At 34.9% G+C, this 17,500-nt stretch overlaps 1 protein-coding gene and 1 long non-coding RNA gene across 2 annotated transcripts in view; one reads left to right on the top strand and one right to left on the bottom strand.

The window, feature by feature from the left end:
• Positions 1-140: 140 nt before the first annotated feature.
• Positions 141-17,500, bottom strand: part of LOC134270733 (uncharacterized) — a 23,358-nt gene continuing 5,998 nt past the window's right edge. The window contains exon 3 of the mRNA XM_062752979.1: positions 141-645. Coding sequence (XP_062608963.1) covers positions 583-645 — 63 coding nt within the window. The 3' untranslated portion in view covers positions 141-582. The remainder of the gene's footprint in view (positions 646-17,500) is intronic.
• The window catches only part of LOC134270734 (uncharacterized), a 13,638-nt gene continuing 172 nt past the window's right edge, over positions 4,035-17,500 (top strand). Inside the window, exons 1-3 of the long non-coding RNA XR_009992874.1 lie at positions 4,035-4,048; positions 5,129-5,224; positions 9,533-9,627. This is a non-coding gene — a long non-coding RNA (uncharacterized LOC134270734). The remainder of the gene's footprint in view (positions 4,049-5,128; positions 5,225-9,532; positions 9,628-17,500) is intronic.

Genomic DNA, 17,500 nt, shown 5'->3' on the forward strand with positions numbered 1-17,500 from the left:
TTTGTCTTGATTCAACTTCTAGGCTTCAATGCTGTTCGTTATCTCTATATATTTCTCTTTTTGGTATTTTTTGTAATTTTTATATTTTTTTTGGTTTTTATGTATTTTAATATTTTTTTTTGGTTTTTATGTATTTTTTTTTATATATGAAAATATACATAGGTAATCAAAGATTACCTTGCTCACCTCAACCCATTAAACGTTAAGTAAGGCACATACAGTCAGAGTGAAATGAAACACAGTAGACGGATCATACAGGAAGACAGCCACTTCGTGATCGAAGGTTCGATTCTCGTTCGCTGCGCCGCGTCAAATGTAAGGTGTAAACAAAGGTTAAGTGACTGTTCATTCACAAAGCACCCGGCATCAAAAGTGAAAATCAACGCGTTTCCGGATGAGACCTTAAACACCGAGATCTCATGTAACGGTAGGTTATCGAACATCAACAGCTAAATATAACGCAAAATGCTACAAGTATAATGTAAGCTCTGTAAGAGTGTTGAGGTGAGCTTAACAAAGAGAAAAAACCCACCACCAATCATGTAAATATATAATACTGAAGTGACAAAGAAATCACTTACTTCAGACTCTAGCTGGACTGAGGCGAGACTGCTGTGACAGACATGGTGTGCAGATGAGATAAAACTATAAACTTAGAAAAGCACAATTAAATTGAGATGAAACTGAAAAAAAAATAGATTAACCTTATACGTAAAGAAAAGGAATACCAATCAGATTTTAATCTCCTGAATTATCTCTCCATGGCAAAAATAAATTAAACAGATGAATTAAAAAAATAACTTTACTACAAATCCAAAGGATTAAAGAATTATATTTCATAATACATAAAAATGCCTTTGTAGAAAATCACCCACAAAAAAATTAATATATATATAGTACAAAAATAATATTCATCATGCACATCACTGAATAAGGATGGAGAGGCAGGAATGCAGAAAATGAATAATAATGTATGCAATGTATGTATGAAGTGCATATCATGTATGTGTGAAATCAATGCAGAGTATGTGCTAAATAAATGCAATGTTCATATAGCAATATATGCATGTTATAGATGGATGTATGTATGCATGTATGAATCCATGTATTTATGAGAGGGTGTGTATGTATGTATGTGTGTATCTAGGAATGTATGTATGTATGTATGTAATGTATATATAAATATGTAATATCTGTATGAAATGTATGTAATTGAATGTATACAAAATGTATGTAATTGTTTGTATGCATGCAATAAATGTATAAAGTGAAATGTTCCTAATGTGGTGAACATGATGTAAGGAATGTCATGTACATAATGCATAAATGTATGCATGTATGTAAAGAATGGACCTATGTTATGAATGTAATGTACATAGGTATGTAAGAGATGCATGTTCTGTATGTATGTAATGTATGTAAAGAATGGACCTATGTTATGAATGTAATGTACATATGTTTGTAAGAGATGCATGTTCTGTATGTATGTTATGTATGTAAAGAATGGATGTATGTTATATATGTATGCATGCAATAAATGTATAAAGTGAAATGTTCCTAATGTGGTGAATATGATGTAAAGAATGCCATGTACATAATGCATGAAGGTAGGCATGTATGTAAAGAATGGACCTATGTTATGAATGTAATGTACGTATGTTTGTAAGAGATGCATGTTCTGTATGTATGTAATGTATGTAAAGAATGGACCTATGTTATGGATGTAATGTATGCATGTTTGTAAGAGATGCATGTTCTGTATGTATGTAATGTATGTAAAGAATGGACCTATCTTATGAATGTAATGTACGTATGTTTGTAAGAGATGCATGTTCTGTATGTATGTAAAGAATGGACCTATTATGAATGTAATGTACATATGTTTGTGAGATGCATGTTCTGTATGTATGTTATGATTGTAAAGAATGGATGTATGTTATGAATGTAATGTACGTATGAATTGTAGGGAAGGGAGTGAGAGGGAGAGGGGGAGAGGGGCAGATGGACCCAGTGAAAGGGGCTGTGGGGAATTAAGAGAATGACCAAGAGAATGTATCAATGTATATACCTATGTCTGGCAGTCTTTCTGTTTGTCTTATTGTCTGTGTTTGTCTGGTTGTCTGATTGTCTCCCTGTCTGATTGTTTGTCTCTTCGTCTTTCTGTCTGTCTGATTGTCACCCTGTCTGATTGTTTGTCTCTTTGTCTGTCTGTCTGTTTGTCTGTCTGTGTGATTGTCTCATTGTCTGTCTGTTTGTCTCCCTGTCTGATTGTTTGTCTCTTTGTCTGTATCAATGTGTCATTGTCTGACTGTTTGTCTCTTTGTCTGTTTTTCTGATAGTCTCCCTGTCCGATTGTTTGTCTCTTTGTCTGTCTGTCTTTCTGTGTGATTGTGTCATTGTGTGATAGTGTGTCTCTTTGTTTGTCTGTCTGTCTGTTTGTCTGATCGTCTCATTGTCTGATTGTTGTTTGTCTCTTTGTCTGTTTCTCTGAGTGTCTCATTGTCTGATTGTTTGTCTCTTTGTCTGTCTGTGTGTCTGATCCTTGCAGTGTCATCTAAATGCATGTTTCTTGCTGTGTCTGTATCTATAAATGTTTGTATGGATGTATGTATCGTTACATGTCTGTCTGTCTGTTAGTCTGTCTCTATGTAAGTATGTATTGTAGATACATATGAATGTATATCTGTTGGTATCTATGGATGGATAGATGTTTGTCAGTTTTTCTGTCTAATTGTCTGTCAATCTGTCTGTCTGTTTGTATGTATGTGAAGAGACGGGGGAAAAAGCAGTACAGGAGAAATGGAACCAAGTCTAAATAGCGGTGTGTGCATATAATGAATTACTTAGACAAGGCATCCATAAGATAAAGAGGAGAAAAGAAAGAAAAATATGAGAGAAATCTCAAAACAAAGAAGAAATAGATGACAGAAAGGAGGGAGATAGATGAGAGAAAATAGGAACCAGTTAAAGATCAAGTAACAAGTATATGTATGTAAGAGATGCATGTAATGTATGCATGTATGCATGTAATGAATGTAAGGAATGTATGTATTTTGTGATTGTAATATAAATATGTTTGTGAGAGATGCATGTTGTGTACTTATGTAATGTATGTAATCTATCTATGCATTGTAGAGAAGGGAGTTGGAGAGAAAAAGGAGTTTGTCTGATTGTCTCATTGTCTGATTGTTGTTTGTCTCTTTGTCTGTCTGTTTCTCTGAGTGTCTCATTGTCTGATTGTTTGTCTGTTTGTCTGTCTGTGTGTCTGATCCTTGCAGTGTCATCTAAATGCATGTTTGTTGCTGTGTCTGTATCTATAAATGTTTGTATGAATGTATGTATCGTTATATGTCTGTCTGTCTGTTAGTCTGTCTCTATGTAAGTATGTATTGTAGATATATATGAATGTACCTACATTATGAATGGACCTATAGTATGAATGTAATGTACACATGTTTGTAAGAGATGCATGTTCTGTACGTATGTTATGTATGTAAAGAATGGACCTATGTTATGAATGTAATGTACGTATGTTTGTAAGAGATGCATGTTCTGTATGTATGTATATGTAAAGAATGGATGTTTGTTATATATGTATGCATGCAATAAATGTATAAAGTGAAATGTTCCTAATGTGGTGAATATGATGTAAAGAATGTCATGTACATAATGCATGAATGTATGCATGTATGTAAAGAATGGACCTATGTTATAAATGTAATGTACACATGTTGTAAGAGATGCATGTTCTGTATGTATGTAATGTTTGTAAAGAATGGACCTATCTTATGAATGTAATGTACGTATGTTTGTAAGAGATGCATGTTCTGTATGTATGTATGTATGTAAAGAATGGACCTATGTTATGAATGAAATGTATGTATGTTTGTAAGAGATGCATGTTCTGTATGTATGTTATGTATGTAAAGAATGGACCTATGTTATGAATGAAATGTATGTATGTTGTAGGGAAGGGAGTGAGATGGGAGAGGGGAAGATGGACCTGTGAATGTGGGGAATTAAAGAATGACCAAGAGAATGTATCAATGTATATACCTATGTCTGGCAGTCTTTCTGTTGTATTGTCTGTGTTTGTCTGTTGAATGGATGTAAGATTGTCTATGTCTGATTGTTTGTACGAATGTCTTTCTGTCTGTCTGATTGGGAGCCCTGTCTGATTGTTTGTCTCTTTGTCTGTCTGTCTGTTTGAGTCTGTGTGATTGTATCATTGTATATCTGTTTGTCTGGCTGTCTTTTGTTTGTCTTATTGTCTGTTTGTCTGTGTGAATGTGTCATTGTCTGACTGTTTGTCTCTGACTGTCTGTTTTTCTGATAGTCTCCCTGTCCGATTGTTTGTCTCTTTGTCTGTCTGTCTTTCTGTGTGATTGTGTCATTGTGTGATAGTGTGTCTCTTTGTTTGTCTGTCTGTCTGTTTGTCTGATTGTCTCATTGTCTGATTGTTGTTTGTCTCTTTGTCTGTCTGTTTCTCTGAGTGTCTCATTGTCTGATTGTTTGTCTGTTTGTCTGTCTGTGTGTCTGATCCTTGCAGTGTCATCTAAATGCATGTTTCTTGCTGTGTCTGTATCTATAAATGTTTGTATGGATGTATGTATCGTTACATGTCTGTCTGTCTGTTAGTCTGTCTCTATGTAAGTATGTATTGTAGATACATATCAATGTATATCTGTTGGTATCTATGGATGGATAGATGTTTGTCAGTTTTTCTGTCTAATTGTCTGTCAATCTGTCTCTCTGTTTGTATGTATGTGAAGAGACGGGGGAAAAAGCAGTACAGGAGAAATGGAACCAAGTCTAAATAGCGGTGTGTGCATATAATGAATTACTTAGACAAGGCATCCATAAGATAAAGAGGAGAAAAGAAAGAAAAATATGAGAGAAATCTCAAAACAAAGAAGAAATAGATGACAGAAAGGAGGGAGATAGATGAGAGAAAATAGGAACCAGTTAAAGATCAAGTAACAAGTATATGTATGTAAGAGATGCATGTAATGTATGCATGTAATGAATGTAAGGAATGTATGTATTTTGTGATTGTAATATAAATATGTTTGTGAGAGATGCATGTTGTGTACTTATGTAATGTATGTAATCTATCTATGCATTGTAGGGAAGGGAGTTGGAGAGAAAAAGGAGAAAGAGCAGAAAAAAAACCAGTGAAAGGTGCTTTAGAGAATGAAGAAAATGACCAAGAGAATGTATCAATGTAAGTACCAATGTCTGTATGTCAGTGTGTTTGTCTCGTTGTCTGATCGTCTCCCTGTCTGATTGTTTGTCTCATTGTCTGTCTGTCTCTTTGTCTGTCTGTTTCTCTCCCTGTCTGATTGTTTGTCTCATTGTCTGTCTGTTTGTCTCCCTGTCCGATTGTTTGTCTCTTTGTCTGTCTGTGTGAATGTGTCATTGTCTGACTGTTTGTCTATTTGACTGTCTGTTTTTCCGACTGTTTGTCTCTTTGTCTGTCTGTCTTTCTGTGTGATTGTGTCATTGTGTGATAGTGTGTCTCTTTGTTTGTCTATCTGTTTGTCTGATTGTCTGATTGTTGTTTGTCTCTTTGTCTGTCTGTTTCTCTGAGTGTCTCATTGTCTGATTGTTTGTCTGTTTGTCTGTCTGTTTGTCTGATCCTTGCAGTGTCATCTAAATGCATGTTTGTTGCTGTGTCTGTATCTATAAATGTTTGTATGGATGTATGTATCGTTATATGTCTGTCTGTCTGTTAGTCTGTCTCTATGTAAGTATGTATTGTAGATATATATGAATGTACCTACATTATGAATGGACCTATAGTATGAATGTAATGTACACATGTTTGTAAGAGATGCATGTTCTGTACGTATGTTATGTATGTAAAGAATGGACCTATGTTATGAATGTAATGTACGTATGTTTGTAAGAGATGCATGTTCTGTATGTATGTAATGTATGTAAAGAATGGATGTTTGTTATATATGTATGCATGCAATAAATGTATAAAGTGAAATGTTCCTAATGTGGTGAATATGATGTGTAAAGAATGTCATGTACATAATGCATGAATGTATGCATGTATGTAAAGAATGGACCTATGTTATAAATGTAACGTACACATGTTGTAAGAGATGCATGTTCTGTATGTATGTAATGTTTGTAAAGAATGGACCTATCTTATGAATGTAATGTGTATGTTTGTGTATGTATGTTTGTAAGAGATGCATGTTCTGTATGTATGTTATGTATGTAAAGAATGGACCTATGTTATGAATGAAATGTATGCATGTTTGTAAGAGATGCATGTTCTGTATGTATGTAATGTATGTAAAGAATGGACCTATCTTATGAATGTAATGTACGTATGTTTGTAAGAGATGCATGTTCTGTATGTATGTAAAGAATGGACCTATTATGAATGTAATGTACATATGTTTGTGAGATGCATGTTCTGTATGTATGTTATGATTGTAAAGAATGGATGTATGTTATGAATGTAATGTATGTATAAATTGTAGGGAAGGGAGTGAGAGGGAGAGGGGGAGAGGGGAAGATGGACCCTGTGAAAGGGGCTGTGGGGAATTAAGAGAATGACCAAGAGAATGTATCAATGTATATACCTATGTCTGGCAGTCTTTCTGTTTGTCTTATTGTCTGTGTTTGTCTGGTTGTCTGATTGTCTCCCTGTCTGATTGTTTGTCTCTTCGTCTGTCTGTCTTTCTGTGTGATTGTGTCATTGTGTGATAGCGTGTCTCTTTGTCTGTCTGTCTTTCTGTGTGATTGTGTCATTGTGTGATAGCGTGTCTCTTTGTTTGTCTGTCTGTCTGTTTGTCTGATGGTCTGATTGTCTGATTGTTGTTTGTCTCTTTGTCTGTCTGTTTCTCTGAGTGTCTCATTGTCTGATTGTTTGTCTGTTTGTCTGTCTGTGTGTCTGATCCTTGCAGTGTCATCTAAATGCATGTTTCTTGCTGTGTCTGTATCTATAAATGTTTGTATGGATGTATGTATCGTTACATGTCTGTCTGTCTGTCTGTTAGTCTGTCTCTATGTAAGTATGTATTGTAGATACATATCAATGTATATCTGTTGGTATCTATGGATGGATAGATGTTTGTCAGTTTTTCTGTCTAATTGTCTGTCAATCTGTCTCTCTGTTTGTATGTATGTGAAGAGACGGGGAAAAAGCAGTACAGGAGAAATGGAACCAAGTCTAAATAGCGGTGTGTGCATATAATGAATTACTTAGACAAGGCATCCATAAGATAAAGAGGAGAAAAGAAAGAAAAATATGAGAGAAATCTCAAAACAAAGAAGAAATAGATGACAGAAAGGAGGGAGATAGATGAGAGAAAATAGGAACCAGTTAAAGATCAAGTAACAAGTATATGTATGTAAGAGATGCATGTAATGTATGCATGTAATGAATGTAAGGAATGTATGTATTTTGTGATTGTAATATAAATATGTTTGTGAGAGATGCATGTTGTGTACTTATGTAATGTATGTAATCTATCTATGCATTGTAGGGAAGGGAGTTGGAGAGAAAAAGGAGTTTGTCTGATTGTCTCATTGTCTGATTGTTGTTTGTCTCTTTGTCTGTCTCTGTTTCTCTGAGTGTCTCATTGTCTGATTGTTTGTCTGTTTGTCTGTCTGTGTGTCTGATCCTTGCAGTGTCATCTAAATGCATGTTTGTTGCTGTGTCTGTATCTATAAATGTTTGTATGGATGTATGTATCGTTATATGTCTGTCTGTCTGTTAGTCTGTCTCTATGTAAGTATGTATTGTAGATATATATGAATGTACCTACATTATGAATGGACCTATAGTATGAATGTAATGTACACATGTTTGTAAGAGATGCATGTTCTGTATGTATGTTATGTATGTAAAGAATGGACCTATGTTATGAATGTAATGTACGTATGTTTGTAAGAGATGCATGTTCTGTATGTATGTAATGTATGTAAAGAATGGATGTTTGTTATATATGTATGCATGCAATAAATGTATAAAGTGAAATGTTAATAATGTGGTGAATATGATGTAAAGAATGTCATGTACATAATGCATGAATGTATGCATGTATGTAAAGAATGGACCTATGTTATAAATGTAACGTACACATGTTGTAAGAGATGCATGTTCTGTATGTATGTAATGTTTGTAAAGAATGGACCTATGTTATGAATGTAATGTACGTATGTTTGTAAGAGATGCATGTTCTGTATGTATGTAATGTATGTAAAGAATGGACCTATCTTATGAATGTAATGTACGTATGTTTGTAAGAGATGCATGTTCTGTATGTATGTAAAGAATGGACCTATTATGAATGTAATGTACATATGTTTGTGAGATGCATGTTCTGTCTGTATGTTTTGATTGTAAAGAATGGATGTATGTTATGAATGTAATGTACGTATGAATTGTAGGGAAGGGAGTGAGAGGGAGAGGGGGAGAGGGGAAGATGGACCCGGTGAAAGGGGCTGTGGGGAATTAAGAGAATGACCAAGAGAATGTATCAATGTATATACCTATGTCTGGCAGTCTTTCTGTTTGTCTTATTGTCTGTGTTTGTCTGGTTGTCTGATTGTCTCCCTGTCTGATTGTTTGTCTCTTTGTCTGTCTGTCTGTCTGTGTGATTGTCTCATTGTCTGTCTGTTTGTCTCCCTGTCTGGTTGTTTGTCTCTTTGTCTGTCTGTATCAATGTGTCATTGTCTGACTGTTTGTCTCTTTGTCTGTTTTTCTGATAGTCTCCCTGTCTGATTGTTTGTCTCTTTGTCTGTCTGTCTTTCTGTGTGATTGTGTCATTGTGTGATAGCGTGTCTCTTTGTTTGTCTGTCTGTCTGTTTGTCTGATTGTCTCATTGTCTGATTGTTGTTTGTCTCTTTGTCTGTCTGTTTCTCTGAGTGTCTCATTGTCTGATTGTTTGTCTGTTTGTCTGTCTGTGTGTCTGATCCTTGCAGTGTCATCTAAATGCATGTTTCTTGCTGTGTCTGTATCTATAAATGTTTGTATGGATGTATGTATCGTTACATGTCTGTCTGTCTGTTAGTCTGCCTCTATGTAAGACAGTATGTATTGTAGATACATATGAATGTATATCTGTTGGTATCTATGGATGGATAGATGTTTGTCAGTTTTTCTGTCTAATTGTCTGTCAATCTGTCTGTCTGTTTGTATGTATGTGAAGAGACGGGGGAAAAAGCAGTACAGGAGAAATGGAACCAAGTCTAAATAGCGGTGTGTGCATATAATGAATTACTTAGACAAGGCATCCATAAGATAAAGAGGAGAAAAGAAAGAAAAATATGAGAGAAATCTCAAAACAAAGAAGAAATAGATGACAGAAAGGAGGGAGATAGATGAGAGAAAATAGGAACCAGTTAAAGATCAAGTAACAAGTATATGTATGTAAGAGATGCATGTAATGTATGCATGTAATGAATGTAAGGAATGTATGTATTTTGTGATTGTAATATAAATATGTTTGTGAGAGATGCATGTTGTGTACTTATGTAATGTATGTAATCTATCTATGCATTGTAGGGAAGGGAGTTGGAGAGAAAAAGGAGAAAGAGCAGAAAAAAACCAGTGAAAGGTGCTTTAGAGAATGAAGAAAATGACCAAGAGAATGTATCAATGTAAGTACCAATGTCTGTCTGTCAGTGTGTTTGTCTGTCCCTGTCTGATTGTTTGTGTCTGTTTGTCTGATTGTTTGTTGTCTCTGATTGTCTCCTGTCTGTCTGTTTGTCTCTTTCTCTGTCTGTTTGTCTGATTGTCTCATTGTTGTTTCTCTTTATCTGTCTGTCTGATTGTCTCATTGTTGTTTGTCTCTTTGTCTGTCTGTCTTTCTGTGTGATTGTGTCATTGTGTGATAGCATGTCTCTTTGTTTGTCTGTCTGTCTGTCTGTTTGTCTCATTGTCTGATTGTTGTTTGTCTCTTTGTCTGTCTGTTTCTCTGAGTGTCTCATTGTCTGATTGTTTGTCTGTTTGTCTGTCTGTGTGTCTGATCCTTGCAGTGTCATCTAAATGCATGTTTGTTGCTGTGTCTGTATCTATAAAATGTTTGTGAATGTGTTCTGTTGTATGTGTCTGATGTATATATGTTATATGTCTGTCTGTCTGCAATATGTCTGTCTCTATGTGAAGTAATGTCTGTATTGTCATGTAATGATATATATGCATATGTATGTACATGTTGTAACAAAGAGAATGCATGTCTGTGTCATGTATATGTAAATGTTATGAATGTATGTATGTACATGTCCTGATCTGTTCTGTCTGTATGTCTATGTAATGTATGTATTGTATGAATGTAATATATATGAATGTAGATACATTATGAATGGACCTATAGTATGAATGTAATGTACACATGTTTGTAAGAGATGCATGTTCTGTACGTATGTTATGTATGTAAAGAATGGACCTATGTTATGAATGTAATGTACGTATGTTTGTAAGAGATGCATGTTCTGTATGTATGTAATGTATGTAAAGAATGGATGTTTGTTATATATGTATGCATGCAATAAATGTATAAAGTGAAATGTTCCTAATGTGGTGAATATGATGTAAAGAATGTCATGTACATAATGCATGAATGTATGCATGTATGTAAAGAATGGACCTATGTTATAAATGTAACATACACATGTTGTAAGAGATGCATGTTCTGTATGTATGTAATGTTTTTGTAAAGAATGGACCTATGTTTGTATGTCATGTGTGATGTAATGTATGTATGTTTGTAATAGAATGTGATGTTCTCTAATGAATATGAATGTCTGTAATGTATGTAAAGAATGACCTATGTTATGAATGAAATGTATGCATGTTTGTAAGAGATGCATGTTCTGTATGTATGTAATGTATGTAAAGAATGGACCTATCTTATGAATGTAATGTACGTATGTTTGTAAGAGATGCATGTTCTGTATGTATGTAAAGAATGGACCTATTATGAATGTAATGTACATATGTTTGTGAGATGCATGTTCTGTATGTATGTTATGATTGTAAAGAATGGATGTATGTTATGAATGTAATGTACGTATGAATTGTAGGGAAGGGAGTGAGAGGGAGAGGGGGAGAGGGGAAGATGGACCCAGTGAAAGGGGCTGTGGGGAATTAAGAGAATGACCAAGAGAATGTATCAATGTATATACCTATGTCTGGCAGTCTTTCTGTTTGTCTTATTGTCTGTGTTTGTCTGGTTGTCTGATTGTCTCCCTGTCTGATTGTTTGTCTCTTGTCTCTTCTGTCTGATTGTGGCCCTGTCTGATTGTTTCTCTCTCTTTGTCTTGTCTGTGTGATTGTCTCATTGTCTGTATTGTTTGTTTGTCTCTTTGTCTGTCTGTATGAATGTGTCATTGTCTGACTGTTTGTCTCTTTGTCTGCTTTTCTGATAGTCTCCCTGTCCGATTGTTTGTCTCTTTGTCTGTCTGTCTTTCTGTGTGATTGTGTCATTGTGTGATAGCGTGTCTCTTTGTTTGTCTGTCTGTCTGTTTGTCTGATTGTCTCATTGTCTGATTGTTGTTTGTCTCTTTGTCTGTCTGTTTCTCTGAGTGTCTCATTGTCTGATTGTTTGTCTGTTTGTCTGTGTGTCTGATCCTTGCAGTGTCATCTAAATGCATGTTTGTTGCTGTGTCTGTATCTATAAATGTTTGTATGGATGTATGTATCGTTATATGTCTGTCTGTCTGTTAGTCTGTCTCTATGTAAGTATGTATTGTAGATATATATGAATGTACCTACATTATGAATGGACCTATAGTATGAATGTAATGTACACATGTTTGTAAGAGATGCATGTTCTGTACGTATGTTATGTATGTAAAGAATGGACCTATGTTATGAATGTAATGTACGTATGTTTGTAAGAGATGCATGTTCTGTATGTATGTAATGTATGTAAAGAATGGATGTTTGTTATATATGTATGCATGCAATAAATGTATAAAGTGAAATGTTCCTAATGTGGTGAATATGATGTAAAGAATGTCATGTACATAATGCATGAATGTATGCATGTATGTAAAGAATGGACCTATGTTATAAATGTAACGTACACATGTTGTAAGAGATGCATGTTCTGTATGTATGTAATGTTTGTAAAGAATGGACCTATCTTATGAATGTAATGTACGTATGTTTGTAAGAGATGCATGTTCTGTATGTATGTTATGTATGTAAAGAATGGACCTATGTTATGAATGAAATGTATGCATGTTTGTAAGAGATGCATGTTCTGTATGTATGTAATGTATGTAAAGAATGGACCTATCTTATGAATGTAATGTACGTATGTTTGTAAGAGATGCATGTTCTGTATGTATGTAAAGAATGGACCTATTATGAATGTAATGTACATATGTTTGTGAGATGCATGTTCTGTATGTATGTTATGATTGTAAAGAATGGATGTATGTTATGAATGTAATGTACGAATGAATTGTAGGGAAGGGAGTGAGAGGGAGAGGGGGAGAGGGGGAGAGGGGAAGATGGACCCTGTGAAAGGGGCTGTGGGGAATTAAGAGAATGACCAAGAGAATGTATCAATGTATATACCTATGTCTGGCAGTCTTTCTGTTTGTCTTATTGTCTGTGTTTGTCTGGTTGTCTGATTGTCTCCCTGTCTGATTGTTTGTCTCTTCGTCTGTCTGTCTTTCTGTGTGATTGTGTCATTGTGTGATAGCGTGTCTCTTTGTCTGTCTGTCTTTCTGTGTGATTGTGTCATTGTGTGATAGCATGTCTCTTTGTTTGTCTGTCTGTCTGTTTGTCTGATTGTCTCATTGTCTGATTGTTGTTTGTCTCTTTGTCTGTCTGTTTCTCTGAGTGTCTCATTGTCTGATTGTTTGTCTGTTTGTCTGTCTGTGTGTCTGATCCTTGCAGTGTCATCTAAATGCATGTTTCTTGCTGTGTCTGTATCTATAAATGTTTGTATGGATGTATGTATCGTTACATGTCTGTCTGTCTGTTAGTCTGTCTCTATGTAAGTATGTATTGTAGATACATATGAATGTATATCTGTTGGTATCTATGGATGGATAGATGTTTGTCAGTTTTTCTGTCTAATTGTCTGTCAATCTGTCTCTCTGTTTGTATGTATGTGAAGAGACGGGGGAAAAAGCAGTACAGGAGAAATGGAACCAAGTCTAAATAGCGGTGTGTGCATATAATGAATTACTTAGACAAGGCATCCATAAGATAAAGAGGAGAAAAGAAAGAAAAATATGAGAGAAATCTCAAAACAAAGAAGAAATAGATGACAGAAAGGAGGGAGATAGATGAGAGAAAATAGGAACCAGTTAAAGATCAAGTAACAAGTATATGTATGTAAGAGATGCATGTAATGTATGCATGTAATGAATGTAAGGAATGTATGTATTTTGTGATTGTAATATAAATATGTTTGTGAGAGATGCATGTTGTGTACTTATGTAATGTATGTAATCTATCTATGCATTGTAGGGAAGGGAGTTGGAGAGAAAAAGGAGTTTGTCTGATTGTCTCATTGTCTGATTGTTGTTTGTCTCTTTGTCTGTCTGTTTCTCTGAGTGTCTCATTGTCTGATTGTTTGTCTGTTTGTCTGTCTGTGTGTCTGATCCTTGCAGTGTCATCTAAATGCATGTTTGTTGCTGTGTCTGTATCTATAAATGTTTGTATGGATGTATGTATCGTTATATGTCTGTCTGTCTGTTAGTCTGTCTCTATGTAAGTATGTATTGTAGATATATATGAATGTACCTACATTATGAATGGACCTATAGTATGAATGTAATGTACACATGTTTGTAAGAGATGCATGTTCTGTATGTATGTAATGTATGTAAATAATGGAAGTATGTTATGAATGTAATGTACGTATGTTTGTAAGAGATGCATGTTCTGTATGTATGTAATGTATGTAAAGAATGGATGTTTGTTATATATGTATGCATGCAATAAATGTATAAAGTGAAATGTTCCTAATGTGGTGAATATGATGTAAAGAATGTCATGTACATAATGCATGAATGTATGCATGTATGTAAAGAATGGACCTATGTTATAAATGTAACGTACACATGTTGTAAGAGATGCATGTTCTGTATGTATGTAATGTTTGTAAAGAATGGACCTATCTTATGAATGTAATGTACGTATGTTTGTAAGAGATGCATGTTCTGTATGTATGTTATGTATGTAAAGAATGGACCTATGTTATGAATGAAATGTATGCATGTTTGTAAGAGATGCATGTTCTGTATGTATGTAATGTATGTAAAGAATGGACCTATCTTATGAATGTAATGTACGTATGTTTGTAAGAGATGCATGTTCTGTATGTATGTAAAGAATGGACCTATTATGAATGTAATGTACATATGTTTGTGAGATGCATGTTCTGTATGTATGTTATGATTGTAAAGAATGGATGTATGTTATGAATGTAATGTACGAATGAATTGTAGGGAAGGGAGTGAGAGGGAGAGGGGGAGAGGGGAAGATGGACCCTGTGAAAGGGGCTGTGGGGAATTAAGAGAATGACCAAGAGAATGTATCAATGTATATACCTATGTCTGGCAGTCTTTCTGTTTGTCTTATTGTCTGTGTTTGTCTGCTTGTCTGATTGTCTCCCTGTCTGATTGTTTATCTCTTCGTCTTTCTGTCTGTCTGATTGTCGCCCTGTCTGATTGTTTGTCTCGTTGTCTGTCTGTCTTTCTGTGTGAATGTGTCATTGTGTGATAGCGTGTCTCTTTGTTTGTCTGTCTGTCTGTTTGTCTGATCGTCTCATTGTCTGATTGTTGTTTGTCTCTTTGTCTGTCTGTTTCTCTGAGTGTCTCATTGTCTGATTGTTTGTCTGTTTGTCTGTCTGTGTGTCTGATCCTTGCAGTGTCATCTAAATGCATGTTTCTTGCTGTGTCTGTATCTATAAATGTTTGTATGGATGTATGTATCGTTACATGTCTGTCTGTCTGTTAGTCTGTCTCTATGTAAGTATGTATTGTAGATACATATGAATGTATATCTGTTGGTATCTATGGATGGATAGATGTTTGTCAGTTTTTCTGTCTAATTGTCTGTCAATCTGTCTGTCTGTTTGTATGTATGTGAAGAGACGGGGGAAAAAGCAGTACAGGAGAAATGGAACCAAGTCTAAATAGCGGTGTGTGCATATAATGAATTACTTAGACAAGGCATCCATAAGATAAAGAGGAGAAAAGAAAGAAAAATATGAGAGAAATCTCAAAACAAAGAAGAAATAGATGACAGAAAGGAGGGAGATAGATGAGAGAAAATAGGAACCAGTTAAAGATCAAGTAACAAGTATATGTATGTAAGAGATGCATGTAATGTATGCATGTAATGAATGTAAGGAATGTATGTATTTTGTGATTGTAATATAAATATGTTTGTGAGAGATGCATGTTGTGTACTTATGTAATGTATGTAATCTATCTATGCATTGTAGGGAAGGGAGTTGGAGAGAAAAAGGAGTTTGTCTGATTGTCTCATTGTCTGATTGTTGTTTGTCTCTTTGTCTGTCTGTTTCTCTGAGTGTCTCATTGTCTGATTGTTGTCTGATTGTTTGTCTGTCTGTGTGTCTGATCCTTGCAGTGTCATCTAAATGCATGTTTGTTGCTGTGTCTGTATCTATAAATGTTTGTATGGATGTATGTATCGTTATATGTCTGTCTGTCTGTTAGTCTTTCTCTATGTAAGTATGTATTGTAGATATATATGAATGTACCTACATTATGAATGGACCTATAGTATGAATGTAATGTACACATGTGTGTAAGAGATGCATGTTCTGTACGTATGTTATGTATGTAAAGAATGGACCTATGTTATGAATGTAATGTACGTATGTTTGTAAGAGATGCATGTTCTGTATGTATGTAATGTATGTAAAGAATGGATGTTTGTTATATATGTATGCATGCAATAAATGTATAAAGTGAAATGTTCCTAATGTGGTGAATATGATGTAAAGAATGTCATGTACATAATGCATGAATGTATGCATGTATGTAAAGAATGGACCTATGTTATAAATGTAACGTACACATGTTGTAAGAGATGCATGTTCTGTATGTATGTAATGTTTGTAAAGAATGGACCTATCTTATGAATGTAATGTACGTATGTTTGTAAGAGATGCATGTTCTGTATGTATGTTATGTATGTAAAGAATGGACCTATGTTATGAATGAAATGTATGCATGTTTGTAAGAGATGCATGTTCTGTATGTATGTAATGTATGTAAAGAATGGACCTTTCTTATGAATGTAATGTACGTATGTTTGTAAGAGATGCATGTTCTGTATGTATGTAAAGAATGGACCTTATGAATGGAATGTACATATGTTTGTGAGATGTATGTTCTGTATGTATGTTATGATTGTAAAGAATGGATGTATGTTATGAATGTAATGTATGTATAAATTGTAGGGAAGGGAGTGAGAGGGAGAGGGGGAGAGGGGAAGATGGACCCTGTGAAAGGGGCTGTGGGGAATTAAGAGAATGACCAAGAGAATGTATCAATGTATATACCTATGTCTGGCAGTCTTTCTGTTTGTCTTATTGTCTGTGTTTGTCTGGTTGTCTGATTGTCTCCCTGTCTGATTGTTTGTCTCTTTGTCTTTCTGTCTGTCTGATTGTGGCCCTGTCTGATTGTTTGTCTCTTTGTCTGTCTGTCTGTGTGATTGTCTCATTGTCTGTCTGTTTGTCTCCCTGTCTGATTGTTTGTCTCTTTGTCTGTCTTTATCAATGTGTCATTGTCTGACTGTTTGTCTCTTTGTCTGTTTTTCTGATAGTCTCCCTGCCCGATTGTTTGTCTCTTTGTCTGTCTGTCTTTCTGTGTGATAGCGTGTCTCTTTGTTTGTCTGTCTGTCTGTTTGTCTGATTGTCTCATTGTCTGATTGTTGTTTGTCTCTTTGTCTGTCTGTTTCTCTGAGTGTCTCATTGTCTGATTGTTTGTCTGTTTGTCTGTCTGTGTGTCTGATCCTTGCAGTGTCATCTAAATGCATGTTTCTTGCTGTGTCTGTATCTATAAATGTTTGTATGGATGTATGTATCGTTACATGTCTGTCTGTCTGTTAGTCTGTCTCTATGTAAGTATGTATTGTAGATACATATGAATGTATATCTGTTGGTATCTATGGATGGATAGATGTTTGTCAGTTTTTCTGTCTAATTGTCTGTCAATCTGTCTGTCTGTTTGTATGTATGTGAAGAGACGGGGGAAAAAGCAGTACAGGAGAAATGGAACCAAGTCTAAATAGCGGTGTGTGCATATAATGAATTACTTAGACAAGGCATCCATAAGATAAAGAGGAGAAAAGAAAGAAAAATATGAGAGAAATCTCAAAACAAAGAAGAAATAGATGACAGAAAGGAGGGAGATAGATGAGAGAAAATAGGAACCAGTTAAAGATCAAGTAACAAGTATATGTATGTAAGAGATGCATGTAATGTATGCATGTAATGAATGTAAGGAATGTATGTATTTTGTGATTGTAATA

Source organism: Saccostrea cucullata, unplaced genomic scaffold, assembly GCF_032062105.1.
Source record: "Saccostrea cucullata isolate Sc308-1 unplaced genomic scaffold, CSIRO_AGI_Scuc_v1 ctg8743, whole genome shotgun sequence".
Classification (NCBI taxonomy): Eukaryota; Metazoa; Mollusca; class Bivalvia; order Ostreida; family Ostreidae; genus Saccostrea; species Saccostrea cuccullata.